The sequence below is a fragment of the Hirundo rustica genome, chromosome 1, assembly GCF_015227805.2.
Source record: "Hirundo rustica isolate bHirRus1 chromosome 1, bHirRus1.pri.v3, whole genome shotgun sequence".
Classification (NCBI taxonomy): domain Eukaryota; kingdom Metazoa; phylum Chordata; class Aves; order Passeriformes; family Hirundinidae; genus Hirundo; species Hirundo rustica.
The window spans coordinates 287,238-307,265 of NC_053450.1; the positions used below are offsets into that span (position 1 = coordinate 287,238).

Here is a 20,028-nt window from a genome sequence, read left to right on the forward strand (position 1 = left end):
ACCGGTGGCACTCATAATTTTCCGAGGCTTTTATTGTATATTCTCCTTCGTCTGACATGCACCTGCATAGCAAATCCTACCAAATACCCACTCTCACTTTAAACTTGCCACCAAGGACAGATGGACATTGTCTGAAGAGCAGGACATGGCAAGGAAGGATTGTGCGAAGGAAAACACTCCCCCACAACCACATGTGCAGCCCATGCCGCACAAAGCCAATGTTACAATTTCTGTTCAGCTGCCACTAGAGAGTAACAAGTTCCACCCGCTGTTTCAGAAATTGAATGTCAGCAGTTCCGTCAATGGCTCCTCAAGTCTTCATCTTATCCTTCACCAGTTTTCATTTCTACGTTCCACTCAGGGCCCAGCAATGGCACCCACAGTGTGACCTTGCTGGGCCCAGCTGAGACGAGCGCTACAGATGAACTAACACCAGACATTGGACAGCAGGGGAGGCGTCACGGGGATTGTTCTCCCATATCCAGCAGGAAAGGCCTGGCATGTAGACAGGTTTAGAGGAATGGCAATGTGACAGGGAGGGAGAGAATGTGATGGAAGGGGACACCCATCTCCCCCAGAAGAGCTGCAAAGCCCAGATGAGCCTGACATGGCTGTGGGAGAATGAGGACCCTCTCCACAAGACATCCACAAAGCACAGCACACCAGGGCCATGGGGTGACTTCACGGATGACAACCCACTGTCATGAGCTCTGGTCTTGTCATCAGAGCAATACCCAAAAAACATCATCATCAACAGCAGCAGTCTTTGGTCTCTAATACCTGCATTTCAAAGCTGCCGCCACGGTCACATGGACAGGGACTCAAAAATAGGACATGACACTGCAGAGTTGCAGGAAGGAAAACACTCCCCACCTCAGGACTCACCACTCTGAGCCAGCCAGGAACTGTGGCCTGCAAAATGCCCACAGGCCATGGGACAATGCTGTCCCGCCCATGCAGGACCAGCATAAAAGCCAGCCCAGAGACTCTCTCCCTCACACACTACTCCTCACACCTTCTACTCCTGCTCCTGCTGACCAGGTGAGCCTCAAGCCCCTGACCCTCCTGATCCTGCACCCATGGCCCCTCTCTACAAGCACGCTCGGCCAGAGCCTCAGGAGCCCCACAACAGCCTCCACGCTCCCCTGTCCTCCTGACACACCACCCTTTGCTACCCTCACCCCCACAGCCTTTCCACAACCTCCTCTCTTCCAGGACCCTCCACACCACACCCATGGCCTGCTCCAACATCTGCCAACCCTGCGGACCCACCCCGCTGGCCAACAGCTGCAACGAGCCCTGTGCCCTGCAATGCCAGGATTCTCACGTCGTCATCAACCCTTCCCCTGTGCTGATCACTCTGCCAGGACCCATCATGACCTCCTTCCCCCAGAACACTGCCGTCGGATCCACTTCCTCGGCTGCTGTGGGCAGTGAACTCAGTGCCCAGGGACAGCCCATCTCGGGTGGATTTGGCTTTGGCCTTGGCTACGGCCTTGGCTATGGCCGTGGATTTGGCTATGGCCTGGGAGGCCTGGGCTGCTATGGCAGAAGGGGCTGCTACAACTGCTAAGGGCCCTCAAAACCATCCATGACACCACCAGCTTGGCGTTCTGGAAAAAGCTCCTGCAAGCAAAACACCTCAGCTGAGGATCTGTCTACATGTACTTCACACCTGATTCCTTCAGTTTCTTGTTAATCATTCGTTCACTTCAATAAACTTTTCTGGTATCAGAACTGGAGTTGCCTCTTCTCCTTTTTGAATTCCAATGTTGTCACACCTGCACCTTGGGCAATTGCAACACTCCACCATTTTGTTGGAAGGAAAAGGAGCTAAGAACATTTCTTAGCAAATACGTCCCCACCAGCAACAACCAACACTCACAGGGGAAAGAGGGGAGAGGGGGGCACCTTCCAGAACATGACACAAGGCCATCACCTGATCTACCAAAGGCTTTGGCACCACCATTCTGTCTTGGGCACAGCTTGGCCAAAGTCACTCGAGGCCAGCACGCACTTGAAAAATTCTCTTTCCAGCAGCACTCTTGAGTCCTCCCAACAAACAGAGGAACACGAGCATCCACCTGAGCAGGAACTCTGGATAGGAAGTGTTACCATCACCTCTGCTCTGGCAGGCACAGCAGGTGCTGCATTTCCAGCACTAGGGCCGGTTCAGTTTTGGAGCATCCAGAAGAGGGAACCCATCATCTCCTATACTCTCTGAGAACCCACACACTCTGAAAAAGTCTTGCCTCCTTTGCCCATGGAACTCTGTCACACTTACAGCATTTTCATTCCCTGTGTGTAGTGTTAAGACCAGAGGGGCACCCACACACTCGTGGCACCCACAGACCAGCCCTGTCTCCTCAGAGTCCCAGCTCTCTCACTCTCTCCTCTAGCAAAGCTTCACCAGCCCTTGCACTATCTGGTAGTCCTCAAATGGTCTTCATCCACTCCCCCATTTGTGCTTCTTCACCTGTGGAGGACAGAACTGTCCACACTGCACCACACGGGATCTCCCCAGGGCTCTAAAGAGAGCAAGGGCCACCTCTCCCAACTTCATGCCAACAATTCTCTGAAATCTCTCTTGGACACTGGTGACACCGAGCGAAGAAAAGCTCCACTGCAACCTTCTGGTCTTTTTCTTCTCCACCAGCACCACAGGGTGCTGCTCAGAAAAGCCATTTTCCACAGTCTCAGCCCACAGCATGATGAAGGGCCAAGTGCTATTCCTGTCCAGATGCAGAACTTCAGATGTTACACTCTTGAAATGCAGGAGATTCCTTTAACCACTCGACTCTAGAGCCATTGGACTGGTGGAAAAACCAGATCCCTCTGACTCGTCAGGTTTTAGACACTCCAGCATCTGGTAACTTGCTGAGGGAGCAACTCTCCTACTGCCCACATGGAACACAAGTGTCCATCTGCCACAAATGCAAAGCCCAGACCAGCCTGAGCAGACTGTGATAGTTTGGAACTCCTCCTCAAAACACATCCACAAACCAAACCCCATGAATTCTACAGGCTGACACCACTGAGGACACCCATCCTCTCCAAATCCTGGTCACATCTTCAGTCTCCTTTGACACACACCGTCAACACCAACCTTTGGTCTCAAATACTCACACTCTAAAGGAGAAGTGACCACGATGGAAGGTGCAGCTCTTCGTGCACAGCACAGCTACAAAGGCCAGACCACCCTGACACTGCAGAGATGGAATGGGGCCACTCATCAAAACACTCCCACAAACTAAACCACATAAGCGCCCATAAATAACCTCACCACTGGAACCCATATTTTTCCTAGGCTTTTATTTTTGAATCTGATTTCTCTGGCATGCACCTTCCAAGCAAATCCTACCAAATACACACTCGCACATTAAAGTTGCCACAAAGATTACATGGACATGGTCTGAAAAGCAGGACATGACACTGATGGAATGTCTAAAGGAAAACTCTCCCAACATCATGACTCCCAAACCCATGCAGACAAATCTGATGTCACAATATCCATTCAGCTACCTGTAGTGAGTAACAAGGTCAACCCTCTTTTTCGGAAAATGAATGTCCACACTTCCTACAATGGCTCCTCAGGTCTTCATCTTATCCTCCACCAGTTTTCCTTTCTAGGTTTCACTCAGAGCCCAGCAATGGCACACACAGTGTGACCTTGCTGGGCCCAGCTGAGACGAGAGCTACAGATGAACCAACACCAGACATTGGACAGCAGGGGAGGCGTCACGGGGATTGTTCTCCCATATCCAGCAGGAAAGGCCTGGCATGTAGACAGGTTTAGAAGAATGGCAATGTGACAGTGAGGGAGAGAATGTGATGGAAGGGGACACCCATCAGCCCCTGAAGAGCTGCAAAGCCCAGATGAGCCTGATGTGGCTGTGGGAGAATGAGGACCTTCTCCACAAGACATCCACAAAGCACAGCACACCAGGGCCATGGGGTGACTTCACGGATGACACCCCATTGATGACATGAGATCTGGTCTCGTCATCAGAGCAATACCCAAAAAACATCATCATCAGCAGTCTTTGGTCTCTAATACCTGCATTTAAAAGGTGCCGCCAAGGTCACATGGACAGGCACTCAAAAATAGGACATGACACTGCAGAGTTGCAGGAAGAAAAACACTCCCCACCTCAGGACTCACCACTCTGAGCCAGCCACGAACTGTGGCCTGCAAAATGCCCCCAGGCCATGGGACAATGCTATCCCGCCCATCCAGGACCAGCATAAAAGCCGGCCCAGAGCCACTCTCCCTCACACACTTCTCCTGACTCCTTCTCCTGCTTCTAACAACCAGGTGAGCCTCAAGCCCCTGACCCTCCTGCTCCTGCAACCCTGAACGGTCTCTTCCACCACTCTCGGCCCCCAGCCGCAGCAGCCTTCACGCCTCCGCACAGCCCCACAAAAGCCTCCACACTCCCTCATCCTCCTGACACACTGCCTCTCGCACCTTTCACTCCCTCACCCCTGCCTTACCCCCTCCTCTCTTCCAGGACCTTCCACACCACACCCATGGCCTGCTCCAACATCTGCCAACCCTGCGGACCCACCCCACTGGCCAACAGCTGCAACGAGCCCTGTGCCCTGCAATGCCAGGATTCTCACGTCGTCATCAACCCTTCCCCTGTGCTGATCACCCTGCCAGGACCCATCATGACCTCCTTCCCCCAGAACACCGCCGTCGGATCCACCTCCTCGGCTGCTGTGGGCACTGAACTCAGTGCCCAGGGACAGCCCATCTCGGGTGGATTTGGCTTCGGCCTTGGCTACGGCCTTGGCTATGGCCGTGGGTTTGGCTGTGGCCTGGGAGGCCTGGGCTGCTACGGCAGAAGGGGCTGCTACAACTGCTAAGGGCCCTCAAAACCATCCATGACACCACCAGCTTGGCATTCTGGAAAAAGCTCCTGCAAGCAAAACACCTCAGCTGATGGTCTCTCTACTTGTACTCCACACCGGATTCCTTCAGCTTCTTGTTAACCATTCTTTCACTTCAATAAATTTTTCTTGCATCAGAACCGGAGTTGCTTCCTCTCCTTTTTGAATTCCAATGTTGTCACATCTGTACTTTGGGCAATTGCAACACTCAACCATTTTGTTGGATGGAAAAGGTGCAACGAACATTTCTTATCAAATATATCGCCACCAGTAACAGCCAACACTGACATGGGAAACAGAGTAGATAGGGCACCTTCCAAAAAATTACACAAGGCCATCACCTGATCTACCAAAGGCTTTGACACTACCATTCTGTCTTGGGCACAGCTTGGCCAAAGTCACTCGAGGCCAGGGCGCACTTGAAAAATTCTCTTTCCAGCAGCACTCTTGAGTGCTCCCAGCAAACAGAGCAACAAGAGCATCCACCTGAGCAGGAACTCTGGATAGGAAGTGTTACCATCACCTCTGCTCTGGCACGCCCAGCAGGTGCTGCATTTCCAGCACTAGGGCCGGTTCAGTTTTGGAGCATCCAGAAGAGGGATCCCATCATCTCCTATACTCTCTGAGAATCCACACACTCTGAAAAAGTCTTGCCTCCTTTGCCCATGGAACTCTGTCTCTTGTCACTTGCGCACTTGCAGCATTTTCATTCCCTGTGTGCAGTGTTAAGACCAGATGGGCACCTACACACTCGTGACACCCACAGCAAAGCCTTGTCCTCTCTGAGTCCCAGCTCTCTCACTCTCTCCTCTAGCAAAGATCCACCAGCCCTTGCACTATCTGGTGGCCCTCAAATGGTCTTCATCCACTCCCCCATTTGTGCTTCTTCACCTGTGGAGGCCAGAACTGTCCACACCGCACCACATGGGATCTCCCCAGGGCTCTAAAGAGAGCAAGGGCCACCTCTCCCAACTTCATGCCAACAATTCTCTGAAATCTGTCTTGCACACTGGTGACACCCATTGGAGTAAAGCTCCACTGTGACATTGTAAGTTTCATTCTTCTCTACCAGTTGCTTTCTAGACCTGCAATTCTCAGCATTGCGTGGGCGACAGTGCCATTCCTGCCCACATGCAGAACTTCAGAAGTTACACTCTTGAAATGCCAGAGATTCCTTTAACCCCTAGGACTCCAGATCCCTCTGGCTGCTGGAACAACCAAGAGGGGCCTCAGACACTCCACCACATGCCATCTTCCTGAGTGGGCAACTCTCCTGCTGCACACATGGAACAGAAGTGTCCATGCAGTCACTCCGGCCACAGATGCAAAGCCCAGACCAGCCAGACCAGCATTTGATGGCTTGGGGCTCCCCTTCAAAACATTCTCACAAACACAAAGTCAGGGGTTCTACACGCTGACACAACAGAAAACACGACTCCTCTCCAAATCCTGGTCACGTCCTCTGTCCCCTTTCACACGCACCTTCAACACCAGCCTTTGGTCTCAAATACTCACACAGTAAAGGAGGAACGACCACAATGGAAGGAGCAGCTCCTCATGCACAGCACAGCTGCAAAGGCCAGACCAGACTGACATGGCTGTGATACATTGGGGCCCCTCATCACAACACATCCACAAAATAAACCACTCAAGTGTCTCCAAATGATCTCACTCATGAAACCCACAGTTTTCCTAGGCTTTTATTGTATATTGTCTGGCATGCACCTTCCAAGCAAATCCTCCCAAATACCCACTCGCACATTAAAGTTGCCACAAAGATTACAAGAACATGGTCTGAAAAGCAGGACATGACACTGATGGAATGTCTAAAGGAAAACACTCCCCACATCACGACTCCCAAACCCATGCCAGACAAATCTAATGCCACAATAGCCATTTAGCTACGTGTACTGAGTAAAAAGGTCAACCCCCTTTCTCGGAAAAGTGAATGTCCACATTTCCTTCAATGGTTCCTCAGATCTTTATCTTATCCTTCACCAGATTTCCTTTCCAGGTTTCACTCAGGGCCCAGCAATGGCATCCACAATGTGACCTTGCTGGGCCCAGCTGAGACGAGAGCTACAGATGAACCAACACCAGACATTGGACAGCAGGGGAGGCGTCACGGGGATTGTTCTCCCATATCCAGCAAGAAAGGCCTGGCATGTAGACAGGTTTAGAAGAATGGCAATGTGACAGGGAGGGAGAGAATGTGATGGAAGGGGACACCCATCACGCCCTGAAGAGCTGCAAAGCCCAGATGAGCCTGACATGGCTGTGGGAGAATGAGGACCTTCTCCACAAGACACCCACAAAGCACAGCACAACAGGGCCATGGGGTGACTTCACGGATGACACCCCACTGTCATGAGCTCTGGTCACATCTACTGACAAATACCAAAAAAACATCAGCAGCAGCAGCAGTGTTTGGTCTCTAATACTCGCATTTAAAAGCTGCCGCCAAGGTCACATGGACAGGGACTCAAAAATAGGACATGACACTGCAGAGTTGCAGGAAGGAAAACACTCCCCACCTCAGGACTCACCACTCTGAGCCAGCCAGGAACTGTGGCCTGCAAAATGCCCCCAGGCCATGGGACAATGTTGTCCCGCCCATCCAGGACCAGCATAAAAGCTGGCCCAGAGCCTCTCTCCCTCACACACTACTCCTCACACCTTCTACTCCTGCTCCTGCTGACCAGGTGAGCCTCAAGCCCCTGACCCTACTGATCCTGCACCCCTGGCCCCTCTCTGCCAGCACGCTCGGCCAGAGCCTCAGGAGCCCCACAACAGCCTCCACGCTCCCTTGTCCTCCTGACACACTACCCCTTGCTACCCTCACCCCCACAGCCTTTCCACAACCTCCTGTCTTCCAGGACCCTCCATACCACACCCATGGCCTGCTCCAACATCTGCCAACCCTGCGGACCCACCCCACTGGCCAACAGCTGCAACGAGCCCTGTGCCCTGCAGTGCCAGGATTCTCACGTCGTCATCAACCCTTCCCCTGTGCTGATCACCCTGCCAGGACCCATCATGACCTCCTTCCCCCAGAACACCGCCGTCGGATCCACCTCCTCAGCTGCTGTGGGCACTGAACTCAGTGCCCAGGGACAGCCCATCTCGGGTGGATTTGGCTTTGGCCTTGGCTACGGCCTTGGCTATGGCCGTGGATGTGGCTATGGCCTGGGAGGCCTGGGCTGCTATGGCAGAAGGGGCTGCTACAACTGCTAAGGGCCCTCAAAACCATCCATGACACCACCAGCTTGGCGTTCTGGAAAAAGCTCCTGCAAGCAAAGCTCCTCAGCTGATGGTCTGTCTACATGTACTTCACACCTGATTCCTTCATTTTCTTGTTAATCATTCGTTCACTTCAATAAACTTTTCTTGCATCAGAACTGGAGTTGTCTCTTCTCCTTTTTGAATTCCAATGTTGTCACACCTGCACCTTGGGCAATTGCAACACTCCACCATTTTGTTGGAAGGAAAAGGAGCTAAGAACATTTCTTAGCAAATATGTCCCCACCAGTAACAACCAACACTCACAGGGGAAAGAGGGGAGAGGGGGGCACCTTCCAGAACATGACACAAGGCCATCACCTGATCTACCAAAGGCTTTGGCACCACCATTCTGTCTTGGGCACAGCTTGGCCAAAGTCACTCTAGGCCAGCACGCACTCGAAAAATTCTCTTTCCAGCAGCACTCTTGAGTCCTCCCAACAAACAGAGGAACAAGAGCATCCACTTGGGCAGGAACTGTGGATAGGAAGTGTTACCATCACCTCTGCTCTGGCACGCCCAGCAGGTGCTGCATTTCCAGCACTAGGGCCGGTTCAGTTTTGGAGCATCCAGAAGAGGGAACCCATCATCTCCTATACTCTCTGAGAATCCACACACTCTGAAAAAGTCTTGCTTCCTTTGCCCATGAAACTCTGTCACACTTACAGAATTTTCATTCCCTGTGTGTAGTGTTAAGACCAGAGAGGCACCCACACACTCGTGGCACCCACAGCCCAGCCATGTCTCCTCAGAGTCCCAGCTCTCTCACTCTCTCCTCTGGCAAAGCTTCACCAGCCCTTGCACTATCTGGTGGCCCTCAAGTGCTCTTCATCCACTCCCCCATTTGTGCTTCTTCACCTGTGGAGGCCAGAACTGTCCACACTGCACCACACGGGATCTCCCCAGGGCTCTAAAGAGAGCAAGGGCCACCTCTCCCAACTTCATGCCAACAATTCTCTGAAATCTGTCTCGGACACTGGTGACACCCAGCGAAGTAAAGCTCCACTGCAACCTTCTGGTCTCTTTCTTCTCCACCAGCACCACAGGGTGCTGCTCAGAAAAGCCATTTTCCACACTCTCAGCCCACAGCATGACAAAGGGCCAAGTGCAATTCCTGTCCAGATGCACAACTTCACATGTTACACTCTTGAAATGCAGGAGATTCCTTTAACCACTCGACTCTAGAGCCATTGGACTGGTGGAAAAACCAGATCCCTCAGACTCGTCAGGTTTTAGACACTCCAGCATCTGGTAACTTGCTGAGGGAGCAACTCTCCTACAGCCCACATGGAACACAAGTGTCCATCTGCCACAGATGCAAAGCCCAGACCAGCCTGAGCAGACTGTGATAGTTTGGAACTCCTCCTCAAAACACATCCACAAACCAAACCCCAGGAATTCTACAGGCTGACACCACTGAGGACACCCATCCTCTCCAAATCCTGGTCACATCTTCAGTCCCCTTTGACACACACCAAAACACCAGCCTTTGGTCTCAAATACTCACACAGTGAAGGAGGAATGACCACGATGGAAGGGGCAGCTCATCATGCACAGCACAGCTGCAAAGGCCCGACCACCCTGACACTGTGGAGATGGAATGGGGCCACTCATCACAACACACGCACAAACTACACCACGCAAGTGCCACAGAATGACCTTATCGGTGGCACTCATAGTTTTCCTAGGCTTTTATTGTATATTCTCCTTTGTCTGACATGCACCTTCCAAGTAAATCCTCCCAAATATCCACTCTCCCTTTAAAGGGTCCACCAAGGACAGATGGACATTGTCTGAAGAGCAGGACATGGCAAGGAAGGATTGTACGAATAAAAGCACTACCCCAAAACCACATTCTCAAGTCCATGCCACAAAAAGCCAATGTTACAATTTCTGTTCTTCCACCTCTAAAGAGTAACAAAGTCAACCGGCTTTTTCTAAGTGAATGTCCACACTTCGTTCAATGGCTCCTCAGATCTTCATCTTATCCTTCACCAGTTTTTGTTTCCAGGTTTCACTCAGAGCCCAGCAATGGCACCCACAGTGTGACCTTGCTGGGCCCAGCTGAGACGAGAGCTACGGATGAACCAACACCAGACATTGGACAGCAGGGGAGGCGTCACGGGGATTGTTCTCCCATATCCAGCAGGAAAGGCCTGGCATGTAGACAGGTTTAGAAGAATGGCAATGTGACAGGGAGGGAGAGAATGCGATGGAAGGGGACACCCATCACGCCCTGAAGAGCTGCAAAGCCCAGGTGAGCCTGACATGGCTGTGGGAGAATGAGGACCCTCTCCACAAGACACCCACAAACCACAGCACACCAGGGCCATGGGGTGACTTCACGGATGACACCCCACTGTCATGAGCTCTGGTCTCGTCATCAGAGCAATACCCAAAAAACATCATCATCATCATCAACCATCTTTGGTCTCTAATACTCGCATTTAAAAGCTGCCGCCACGGTCACATAGACAGGGACTCAAAAATAGGACATGACACTGCAGAGTTGCAGGAAGGAAAACACTCCCCACCTCAGGACTCACCACTCTGAGCCAGCCACGAACTGTGGCCTGCAAAATGCCCCCAGGCCATGGGACAATGCTGTCCCGCCCATCCAGGACCAGCATAAAAGCCAGCCCAGAGCCTCTCTCACTCACACACTACTCCTCACACCTTCTACTCTTGCTCCTGCTGACCAGGTGAGCCTCAAGCCCCTGACCCTACTGATCCTGCACCCCTGGGCCCTCTCTGCCAGCACGCTCGGCCAGAGACTCAGGAGCCCCACAACAGCCTCCACGCTCACCTGTCCTGCTGACACACCACCCTTTGCAACCCTCACCCCCACAGCCTTTCCACAACCTCCTCTCTTCCAGGACCCTCCACACCACATCCATGGCCTGCTCCAACATCTGCCAACCCTGCGGACCCACCCCGCTGGCCAACAGCTGCAACGAGCCCTGTGCCCTGCAATGCCAGGATTCTCACGTTGTCATCAACCCTTCCCCTGTGCTGATCACCCTGCCAGGACCCATCATGACCTCCTTCCCCCAGAACACCGCCGTCGGATCCACCTCCTCGGCTGCTGTGGGCACTGAACTCAGTGCCCAGGGACAGCCCATCTCGGGTGGATTTGGCTTTGGCCTTGGCTACGGCCTTGGCTATGGCCGTGGGTTTGGCTGTGGCCTGGGAGGCCTGGGCTGCTACGGCAGAAGGGGCTGCTACAACTGCTAAGGGCCCTCAAAACCATCCATGACACCACCAGCTGGGCGTCCTGGAAAAAGCTCCTGCAAGCAAAACACCTCAGCTGATGGTCTCTCTACTTGTACTTCACACCTGATTCCTTCAGTTTCTTATTTCACTTCAATAAATTTTTCTTGCATCAGAACCGGAGTTGCTTCCTCTCCTTTTTGAATTCCAATGTTGTCACATCTGCACCTTGGGCAATTGCAACACTCCACCATTTTGTAGGATGGAAAAGGTGCAACGAACATTTCCTATCAAATACATCTCCACCAGTAACAACCAACGCTGACATGGGAAACAGGGGAGAGGGGGGCACCTTCCAGAACATGACACAAGGCCATCACCTGATCTATCAAAGGCTTTGACACTGCCATTCTGTCTTGGGCACAGCTTGGCCAAAGTCACTCGAGGCCAGCGCGCACTGGAAAAATTCTCTTTCCAGCAGCACTCTTGAGTCCTCCCAGAAAACAGAGGAACAAGAGCATCCACTTGGGCAGGAACTGTGGAGACCAAGTGCTTCCATCCCCTCTGCTCTGGCACGCCCAGTAGGAGCTGCATTTCCAGGACGATGGTCAGTTCAGTTTTGGAGCTCTCTGCTGAGGGAAACCATCATCTCCTACACTCTCTGAGTGCCCATACTGACTGAAAAGTTTCTGCCTCCTTTGCCCATGTAAGTCCATCTTTTTCACTTGTGTACTTGCCCACTTTTCCATCATGCATGTGCTGTGGACAACAGCTGGGCTCCCACACACTCATGACACCCGCCTGCTCATGCTTGTCTCCTCAGAGTCCCAGCTCTCTCACTCTCTCCTCTAGCAAAGATACACCAGCCCTTGCACTATCTGGTGGCCCTCAAATGGTCTTCATCCACTCCCCCATTTGTGCTTCTTCACCTGTGGAGGCCAGAACTGTCCACACTGCTCCACACGGGATCTCCCCAGTGCTCTAAAGAGAGCAACGGCCACCTCTCCCAACTTCATGCCAACAATTCTCTGAAATCTGTCTTGGACACTGGTGACACCCAGCGAAGTAAGGCTCCACTGCAACCTTATGATCTTTTTCTTCTCCACCAGCACCACAGGGTGCTGCTCAGAAAATCCATTTTCCACAGTCTCAGCCCGCAGCATGATGAAGGGCCAAGTGCTATTCCTGCCGAGATGCAGAACTTCACATGTTACACTCTTGAAATGCAGGAGATTCCTTTAACCCCTAGACTCTGGAGCCATTGGACTGGCGGAAAAACCAGATCCCTCAGACTCGTGGGGTTTTAGACACTCCAGCATCTGGTAACTTGCTGATGGAGCAACTCTCCTACTGCCCACATGGAACACAAGAGTCCACCTGGCACAGATGCAAAGCCCAGACCAGCCTGAGCGGACTGTGATAGTTTGGGACTCCTCCTCACAACACACCCACAAACCAAACCCCATGAACTCAACAGGCTGACACCACTGAGGACACCCATCCCCTCCAAATCCTGGTCATGTTTTCAGTCCCCTTTGACACACACCGTCAACACCAACCTTTGGTCTCAAATACTCACACTATAAAAGAGGAATGACCATGATGGAAGGTGCAGCTCTTCGTGCACAGCAGGCCAGAAAAGCACAGAAAAGGCCAGACCACCCTGTCACTGCAGAGATGGAATTGGGTCCCTCATTACAACATCCCCACAAACGAAACCACATAAGTGCCCATAAATAACCTCACCGGATGCACCCATATTTTTCCTAGGCTTTTATTTTTGAATCTGATTTCTCTGGCATGCACCTTCCAAGCAAATCCTCCCAAATATCCACTCGCACATTAAAGTTGCCACAAAGATTACATGGACATGGTCTGAAAAGCAGGACATGACACTGATGGAATGTCTAAAGGAAAACACTCCCCACATCACAACTCCCAAACCCATGCCAGACAAATCTGATGTCACAATATCCATTCAGCTACCTGTAGTGAGTAACAAGGTCAACCCTCTTTTTCGGAAAATGAATGTCAGCACTTCCTTCAATGGTTCCTCAGGTCTTCATCTTATCCTCCACCAGTTTTCCTTTCTAGGTTTCACTCAGAGCCCAGCAATGGCACCCACAGTGTGACCTTGCTGGGCCCAGCTGAGACGAGCGCTACAGATGAACCAACACCAGACACTGGACAGCAGGGGAGGCGTCACAGGGATTGTTCTCCCATATCCAGCAGGAAAGGCCTGGCATGTAGACAGGTTTAGAAGAATGGCAATGTGACAGGGATGGAGAGAATGTGATGGAAGGGGACACCCATCACCCCCTGAAGAGCTGCAATGCCCAGATGAGCCTGAGGTGGCTGTGGGAGAATGAGGACCCTCTCCACAAGACACGCACAAAGCACAGCACAACAGGACCATGGGGTGACTTCACGGATGACACCCCACTGTCATGAGCTCTGGTCTCGTCATCAGAGCAATACCCAAAAAACATCATCATCAACAGCAGCAGTGTTTGGTCTCTAATACCTGCATTTAAAAGCTGCCGCCAAGGTCACATGGACAGGCACTCAAAAATAGGACATGACACTGCAGAGTTGCAGGAAGGAAAACACTCCCCACCTCAGGACTCACCACTCTGAGCCAGCCACGAACTGTGGCCTGCAAAATGCCCCCAGGCCATGGGACAATGCTGTCCCGCCCATCCAGGACCAGCATAAAAGCCAGCCCAGAGCCTCTCTCACTCACACACTACTCCTCACACCTTCTACTCCTGCTCCTGCTGACCAGGTGAGCCTCAAGCCCCTGACCCTACTGATCCTGCACCCCTGGGCCCTCTCTGCCAGCACGCTCGGCCAGAGCCTCAGGAGCCCCACAACAGCCTCCACGCTCCCTTGTCCTCCTGACACACTACCCTTTGCTACCCTCACCCCCACAGCCTTTCCACAACCTCCTCTCTTCCAGGACCCTCCACACCACACCCATGGCCTGCTCCAACATCTGCCGTCCCTGTGGACCCACCCCGCTGGCCAACAGCTGCAACGAGCCCTGTGCCCTGCAATGCCAGGATTCTCACGTCGTCATCAACCCTTCCCCTGTGCTGATCACCCTGCCAGGACCCATCATGACCTCCTTCCCCCAGAACACCGCCGTCGGATCCACCTCCTCGGCTGCTGTGGGCACTGAACTCAGTGCCCAGGGACAGCCCATCTCGGGTGGATTTGGCTTTGGCCTTGGCTACGGCCTTGGCTATGGCCGTGGGTTTGGCTGTGGCCTGGGAGGCCTGGGCTGCTACGGCAGAAGGGGCTGCTACAACTGCTAAGGGCCCTCAAAACCATCCATGACACCACCAGCTTGGCTTTCTGGAAAAAGCTCCTGCAAGCAAAGCACCTCAGCTGATGGTCTCTCTACTTGTACTCCACACCGGATTCCTTCAGCTTCTTGTTAACCATTCTTTCACTGCAATAAATTTTTCTTGCATCAGAACCGGACTTGCTTCCTCTCCTTTTTGAATTCCAATGTTGTCACATCTGCACCTTGGGCAATTGCAACACTCAACCATTTTGTAGGATGGAAAAGGTGCAAAGAACATTTCCTATCAAATACATCCCGACCAGTAACAACCAACACTGACATGGGAAACAGAGCAGATAGGGAAACTTCCAAAAAATTACACAAGGCCATCACCTGATCTACCAAAGGCTTTGACACTGCCATTCTGTCTTGGGCACAGCTTGGCCAAAGTCACTCGAGGCCAGGGCGCACTTGAAAAATACTCTTTCCGGCAGCACTCTTGAGTCCGCCCAGCAAACAGAGGAACAAGAGCATCCACTTGAGCAGGAACTCTGGATAGGAAGTGTTACCATCACCTCTGCTCTGGCACGCCCAGCAGGTGCTGCATTTCCAGCACTAGGGCCGGTTCAGTTTTGGAGCCCCCAGAAGAGGGAACCCATCATCTCCTATACTCTCTGAGAAACCACACACTCTGAAAAAGTCTTGCTTCCTTTGCCCATGGAACTCTGTCTCTTGTCACTTGCGCACTTAGAGCATTTTCCTTCCCTGTGTGCAGTGTTAAGACCAGATGGGCACCCACACACTCGGGACACCCACAGCCCATCCTTGTCTCCTCAGAGTCCCAGCTCTCTCACTCTTTCCTCTAGCAAAGATCCACCACCCCTTGCACTATATAGTGGCCCTCAAATGGTCTTCATCCACTCCCCCATTTGTGCTTCTTCACCTGTGGAGGCCAGAACTGTCCACACTGCACCACACGGGATCTCCCCAGGGCTCTAAAGAGAGCAAGGGCCACCTCTCCCAACTTCATGCCAACAATTCTCTGAAATCTGTCTTGGACACTGGTGACACCCATTGAAGTAAGGCTCCACTGCAACCTTCTGGTCTCTTTCTTCTCCACCAGCACCACAGGGTGCTGCTCAGAAAAGCCATTTTCCACACTCTCAGCCCACAGCATGACAAAGGGCCAAGTGCAATTCCTGTCCAGATGCACAACTTCACATGTTACACTCTTGAAATGCAGGAGATTCCTTTAACCCTTAGACTCCAGATCCCTCGGACTGGTGGAAAAACCAGATCCCTCAGACTCGTGGGGTTTTAGACACTCCAGCATCGGGTAACTTGCTGAGGGAGCAACTCTTCTACTGCCCACATGGAACACAGGAGTCCACCTGGCACAGATGCAAAGCCCAGACCAGCCTGAGCAGACTGGGATAGTTCGGGACTCCCCCTCAAAACACACCCACAAACCAAACCCCATGAATTTTTCAGGCTGACACCATTGAGGACACCCATCCTCTCCAAATCCTGGTCACATCTTCAGTCCCCTTTGACGCACAACGTCAACACCAGCCTTTGGTCTCAAATACTCACACTTTAATTGAGGAATGTCCACAATGGAAGGGGCAGCTCCTCATGCACAGCACAGCTGCAAAGGCCAGACCAGACTGACACTGCGGAGATGGAATGGGGCCCCTCAACACAACACTCCCACAAACTAAACCACATAAGCGCCCCTAAATAACCTCACCAGTGGAACCCATAGTTTTCCTCGGCTTTTATTTTTGAATCTGATTTCTCGGGCATGCACCTTCTAAGCAAATCCTACCAAATACACACTCGCACATTAAAGTTGCCACAAAGATTACATGGACATGGTCTGAAAAGTAGGACATGACACTGTTGGAATGTCTAAAGGAAAACACTCCCCACATCACGACTCCCAAACCCATGCCAGAAAAATCTGATGCCACAATATCCATTCAGCTACCTGTAGTGAGTAAAAAGGTCAACTATCTTTTTCGGAAAACTGAAAGTCTGTAATTCATTTAATGGCTCCTCAGGTCTTCATCTTATCCCTCACCAGTTTTCCTTTCTACGTTTCACCCAGAGCCCAGCAATGGCACCCACAGTGTGACCTTGCTGGGCCCAGCTGAGACGAGCGCTACAGATGAACCCACACCAGACATTGGACACCAGGGGAGGCGTCACGGGGATTGCTCTCCGATATCCAGCAGGAAAGGCCTGGCATGTAGACAGGTTTAGAGGAATGGCAATGTGACAGGGAGGGAGAGAATGTGATGGAAGAGGACACCCATCACCCCCTGAAGAGCTGCAAAGCCCAGATGAGCCTGACATGGCTGTGGGAGAATGAGGACCCTCTCCACAAGACACCCACAAAGCACAGCACAACAGCGCCACGGGGTGACTTCACTGATGACACCCCACTGTCATGAGCTCTGGAATCGTCATCAGACCAACACCCAAAAACACCATCATCATCAGCAGCAGTGTTTGGTCTCTAATACTTGCATTTAAAAGCTGCCGCCAAGGTCACATGGACAGGCACTCAAAAATAGGACATGGCACTGCAGAGTTGTGGGATGGAAAACACTCTCCACCTCAGGACTCACCACTCTGAGCCAGCCAGGAACTGTGGCCTTCAGAATGTCCTCAGAGTCATTCAACAAGGCGGTCCCGCCCATCCAGGACCAGCATAAAAGCTGGCCCAGAGCCTCTCTCCCTCACACACTACTCCTCACACCTTCTACTCTTGCTCCTGCTGACCAGGTGAGCCTCAAGCCCCTGACCCTACTGATCCTGCACCCGTTGCCCCTCTCTGCCAGCACGCTTGGCCAGAGCCTCAGGAACCCCACAACAGCCTCCATGCTCCCCTGTCTTCCTGACACACCACCCTTTGCTACCCTCACCCCCACAGCCTTTCCACAACCTCCTCTCTTCCAGGACCCTCCATACCACACCCATGGCCTGCTACGACATCTGCCAACCCTGCGGACCCACCCCGCTGGCCAACAGCTGCAACGAGCCCTGTGCCCTGCAGTGCCAGGATTCTCATGTGGTCATCAACCCTTCCCCTGTGCTGATCACCCTGCCAGGACCCATCATGACCTCCTTCCCCCAGAACACCGCCGTTGGATCCACCTCCTCGGCTGCTGTGGGCACTGAACTCAGTGCCCAGGGACAGCCCATCTCGGGTGGATTTGGCTTTGGCCTTGGCTATGGCCTGGGAGGCCTGGGCTGCTACGGCAGAAGGAGCTGCTACACCTGCTGAAGACCCTCAGCACCACTTCTGACACCACCAGCTCAGGGCTCTGAGAATGTTTCTGCAAGCAAAGCAACTCAGCTGACGGTCTCTCTATTTGTACTTGACACTTGATTCCTGCAGCTTCTTCTTTCTCATCATACTTTCACTTCAATAAATTTTACGGGCATCAGATCCTGAGTTGCTTCCTCTTCTCTTTGCATTTCAATGGTCCCACATCCTCACCCAGGGAGTGAAAATTCAGCACTCAACCATTATGTTGGATGGAAAGGAGCAAAACCATTTTTCAGCAAATATGTCCCCACCAGTAACAACCAACACTGAGAGGGGAAACGGAAGAGGAAGGCACCTTCCGAAATATGACACAAGGCCATCACCTGATCTATCAAAGGCTTTGACACTACAAATCTACTTGGGCACAGCTTGGCCAAAGTCACTCGAGGCCAGCACGCACTTGAAAAATTCTCTTTCCAGCAGCACTCTTGAGTCCTCCCAGAAAACAGAGGAACAAGAGCATCCACTTGGGCAGGAACTGTGGAGACCAAGTGCTTCCATCCCCTCTGCTCTGGCACGCCCAGCAGGAGCTGCATTTCCAGGACGATGGTCAGTTCAGTTTTGGAGCTCTCTGCAGAGGGAAACCATCATCTCCTACACTCTCTGAGTGCCCATACTGACTGAAAAATTTCTGCCTCCTTTGCCCATGTAAGTCCATTTCTTTCACTTGTGTACTTGCCCGCTTTTCTGTCATGCATGTGCTGTGGACAACAGCTGGGCTCCAACACATTCATGACACCCGCCTGCTCATGCTTGTCTCCTCAGAGTCCCAGCTCTCTCACTCTCATCTAGCAAAGCTCCACCAGCCCTTGCACTATCTGGTGGCCCTCAAATGGTCTTCATCCACTCCCCCATTTGTGCTTCTTCACCTGTGGAGGCCAGAACTGTCCCCACCGCTCCACACGGGATCTCCCCAGGACTCTAAAGAGAGCAAGGGCCACCTCTCCCAACTTCATGCCAACAATTCTCTGAAATCTGTCTTGGACACTGGTAACACCCATTGGAGTAAAGCTCCACTGTGACATTGTAAGTTTCATTCCTCTCTACCAGTTGCTTTCTAGATCTGCAATCCTCAGCATTGCCTGGGTGAAAGTGCCATTCCTGCCCACATGCAGAACTTCAGAAGTTACACTCTTGAAATGCCAGAGATTCCTTTAACCCCTAGGACTCCAGATCCCTCTGGCTGCTGGAACAACCAAGAGGGGCCTCAGACACTCCACCATGTGCCATCTTCCTGAGTGGGCAACTCTCCTGCTGCTCACATGGAACTGAAGAGTCCATGCAGTCACTCCGGCCACAGATGCAAAGCCCAGACCAGCCAGACTAGCATTTGATGGCTTGGGGCTCCCCTTCAAAACATTCTCACAAACACAAAGTCAGGGGTTCTACACGCTGACACCACAGAAAACACGACTCCTCTCCAAATCCTGGTCACGTCCTCTGTCCCCTTTCACACGCACCTTCAACACCAGCCTTTGGTCTCAAATACTCACACAGTAAAGGAGGAACGACCACAATGGAAGGAGCAGATCCGCATGCACAGCACAGCTGCAAAGGCCAGACCAGACTGACATGGCTGTGATACATTGGGGCCCCTCATCACAACACACGCACAAACTAAACCACGCAAGTGCCACAGAATGACCTTACCGGTGGTACCCATAGTTTTCCTAGGCTTTTATTGTATATTCTCTGGCATGCACCTTCTAAGCAAATCCTCCCAAATACTCACTCGCACATTAAAGTTGCCACAAAGATTACAAGAATATGGTCTGAAAAGCAGGACATGACACTGATGGAATGTCTAAAGGAAAACACTCCCCACATCACGACTCCCAAACCCATGCCAGACAAATCTGATGCCACAATAGCCATTTAGCTACCTGTAGTGAGTAAAAAGGTCAACCCCCTTTCTCGGAAAAGTGAATGTCCACACTTCCTTCAATGGCTCCTCAGATCTTCATCTTATCCTTCACCAGTTTTCCTTTCCAGGTTTCACTCAGAGCCCAGCAATGGCACC

General features: G+C 52.1%; 3 protein-coding genes across 3 annotated transcripts; all 3 read left to right on the top strand.

The window, feature by feature from the left end:
* Window positions 1-1,234: 1,234 nt before the first annotated feature.
* Window positions 1,235-1,573, top strand: LOC120749389 (feather beta keratin-like). The gene has a single exon (XM_040056750.1). It carries the CDS (start codon window positions 1,235-1,237, stop codon window positions 1,571-1,573), a length of 339 nt encoding a protein of 112 aa, XP_039912684.1.
* Window positions 1,574-7,788: 6,215 nt separating this feature from the next.
* On the top strand, window positions 7,789-8,127 carry LOC120749374 (feather beta keratin-like). Its single transcript, XM_040056725.1, has one exon. The coding sequence runs from the start codon at window positions 7,789-7,791 to the stop codon at window positions 8,125-8,127; it is 339 nt and encodes a 112-aa protein (XP_039912659.1).
* Window positions 8,128-17,654: 9,527 nt separating this feature from the next.
* LOC120749561 (feather beta keratin-like) lies at window positions 17,655-17,963 on the top strand. The gene has a single exon (XM_040057079.1). The coding sequence runs from the start codon at window positions 17,655-17,657 to the stop codon at window positions 17,961-17,963; it is 309 nt and encodes a 102-aa protein (XP_039913013.1).
* The last annotated feature ends 2,065 nt before the right edge of the window (window positions 17,964-20,028 follow it).

Excerpts from the sequence above, each read along its gene's own strand:
- LOC120749389 (XM_040056750.1), top strand. The coding sequence starts at position 1,235 with ATGGCCTGCTCCAACATCTGCCAACCCTGCGGACCCACCCCGCTGGCC.
- LOC120749374 (XM_040056725.1), top strand. The coding sequence starts at position 7,789 with ATGGCCTGCTCCAACATCTGCCAACCCTGCGGACCCACCCCACTGGCC.
- LOC120749561 (XM_040057079.1), top strand. The coding sequence starts at position 17,655 with ATGGCCTGCTACGACATCTGCCAACCCTGCGGACCCACCCCGCTGGCC.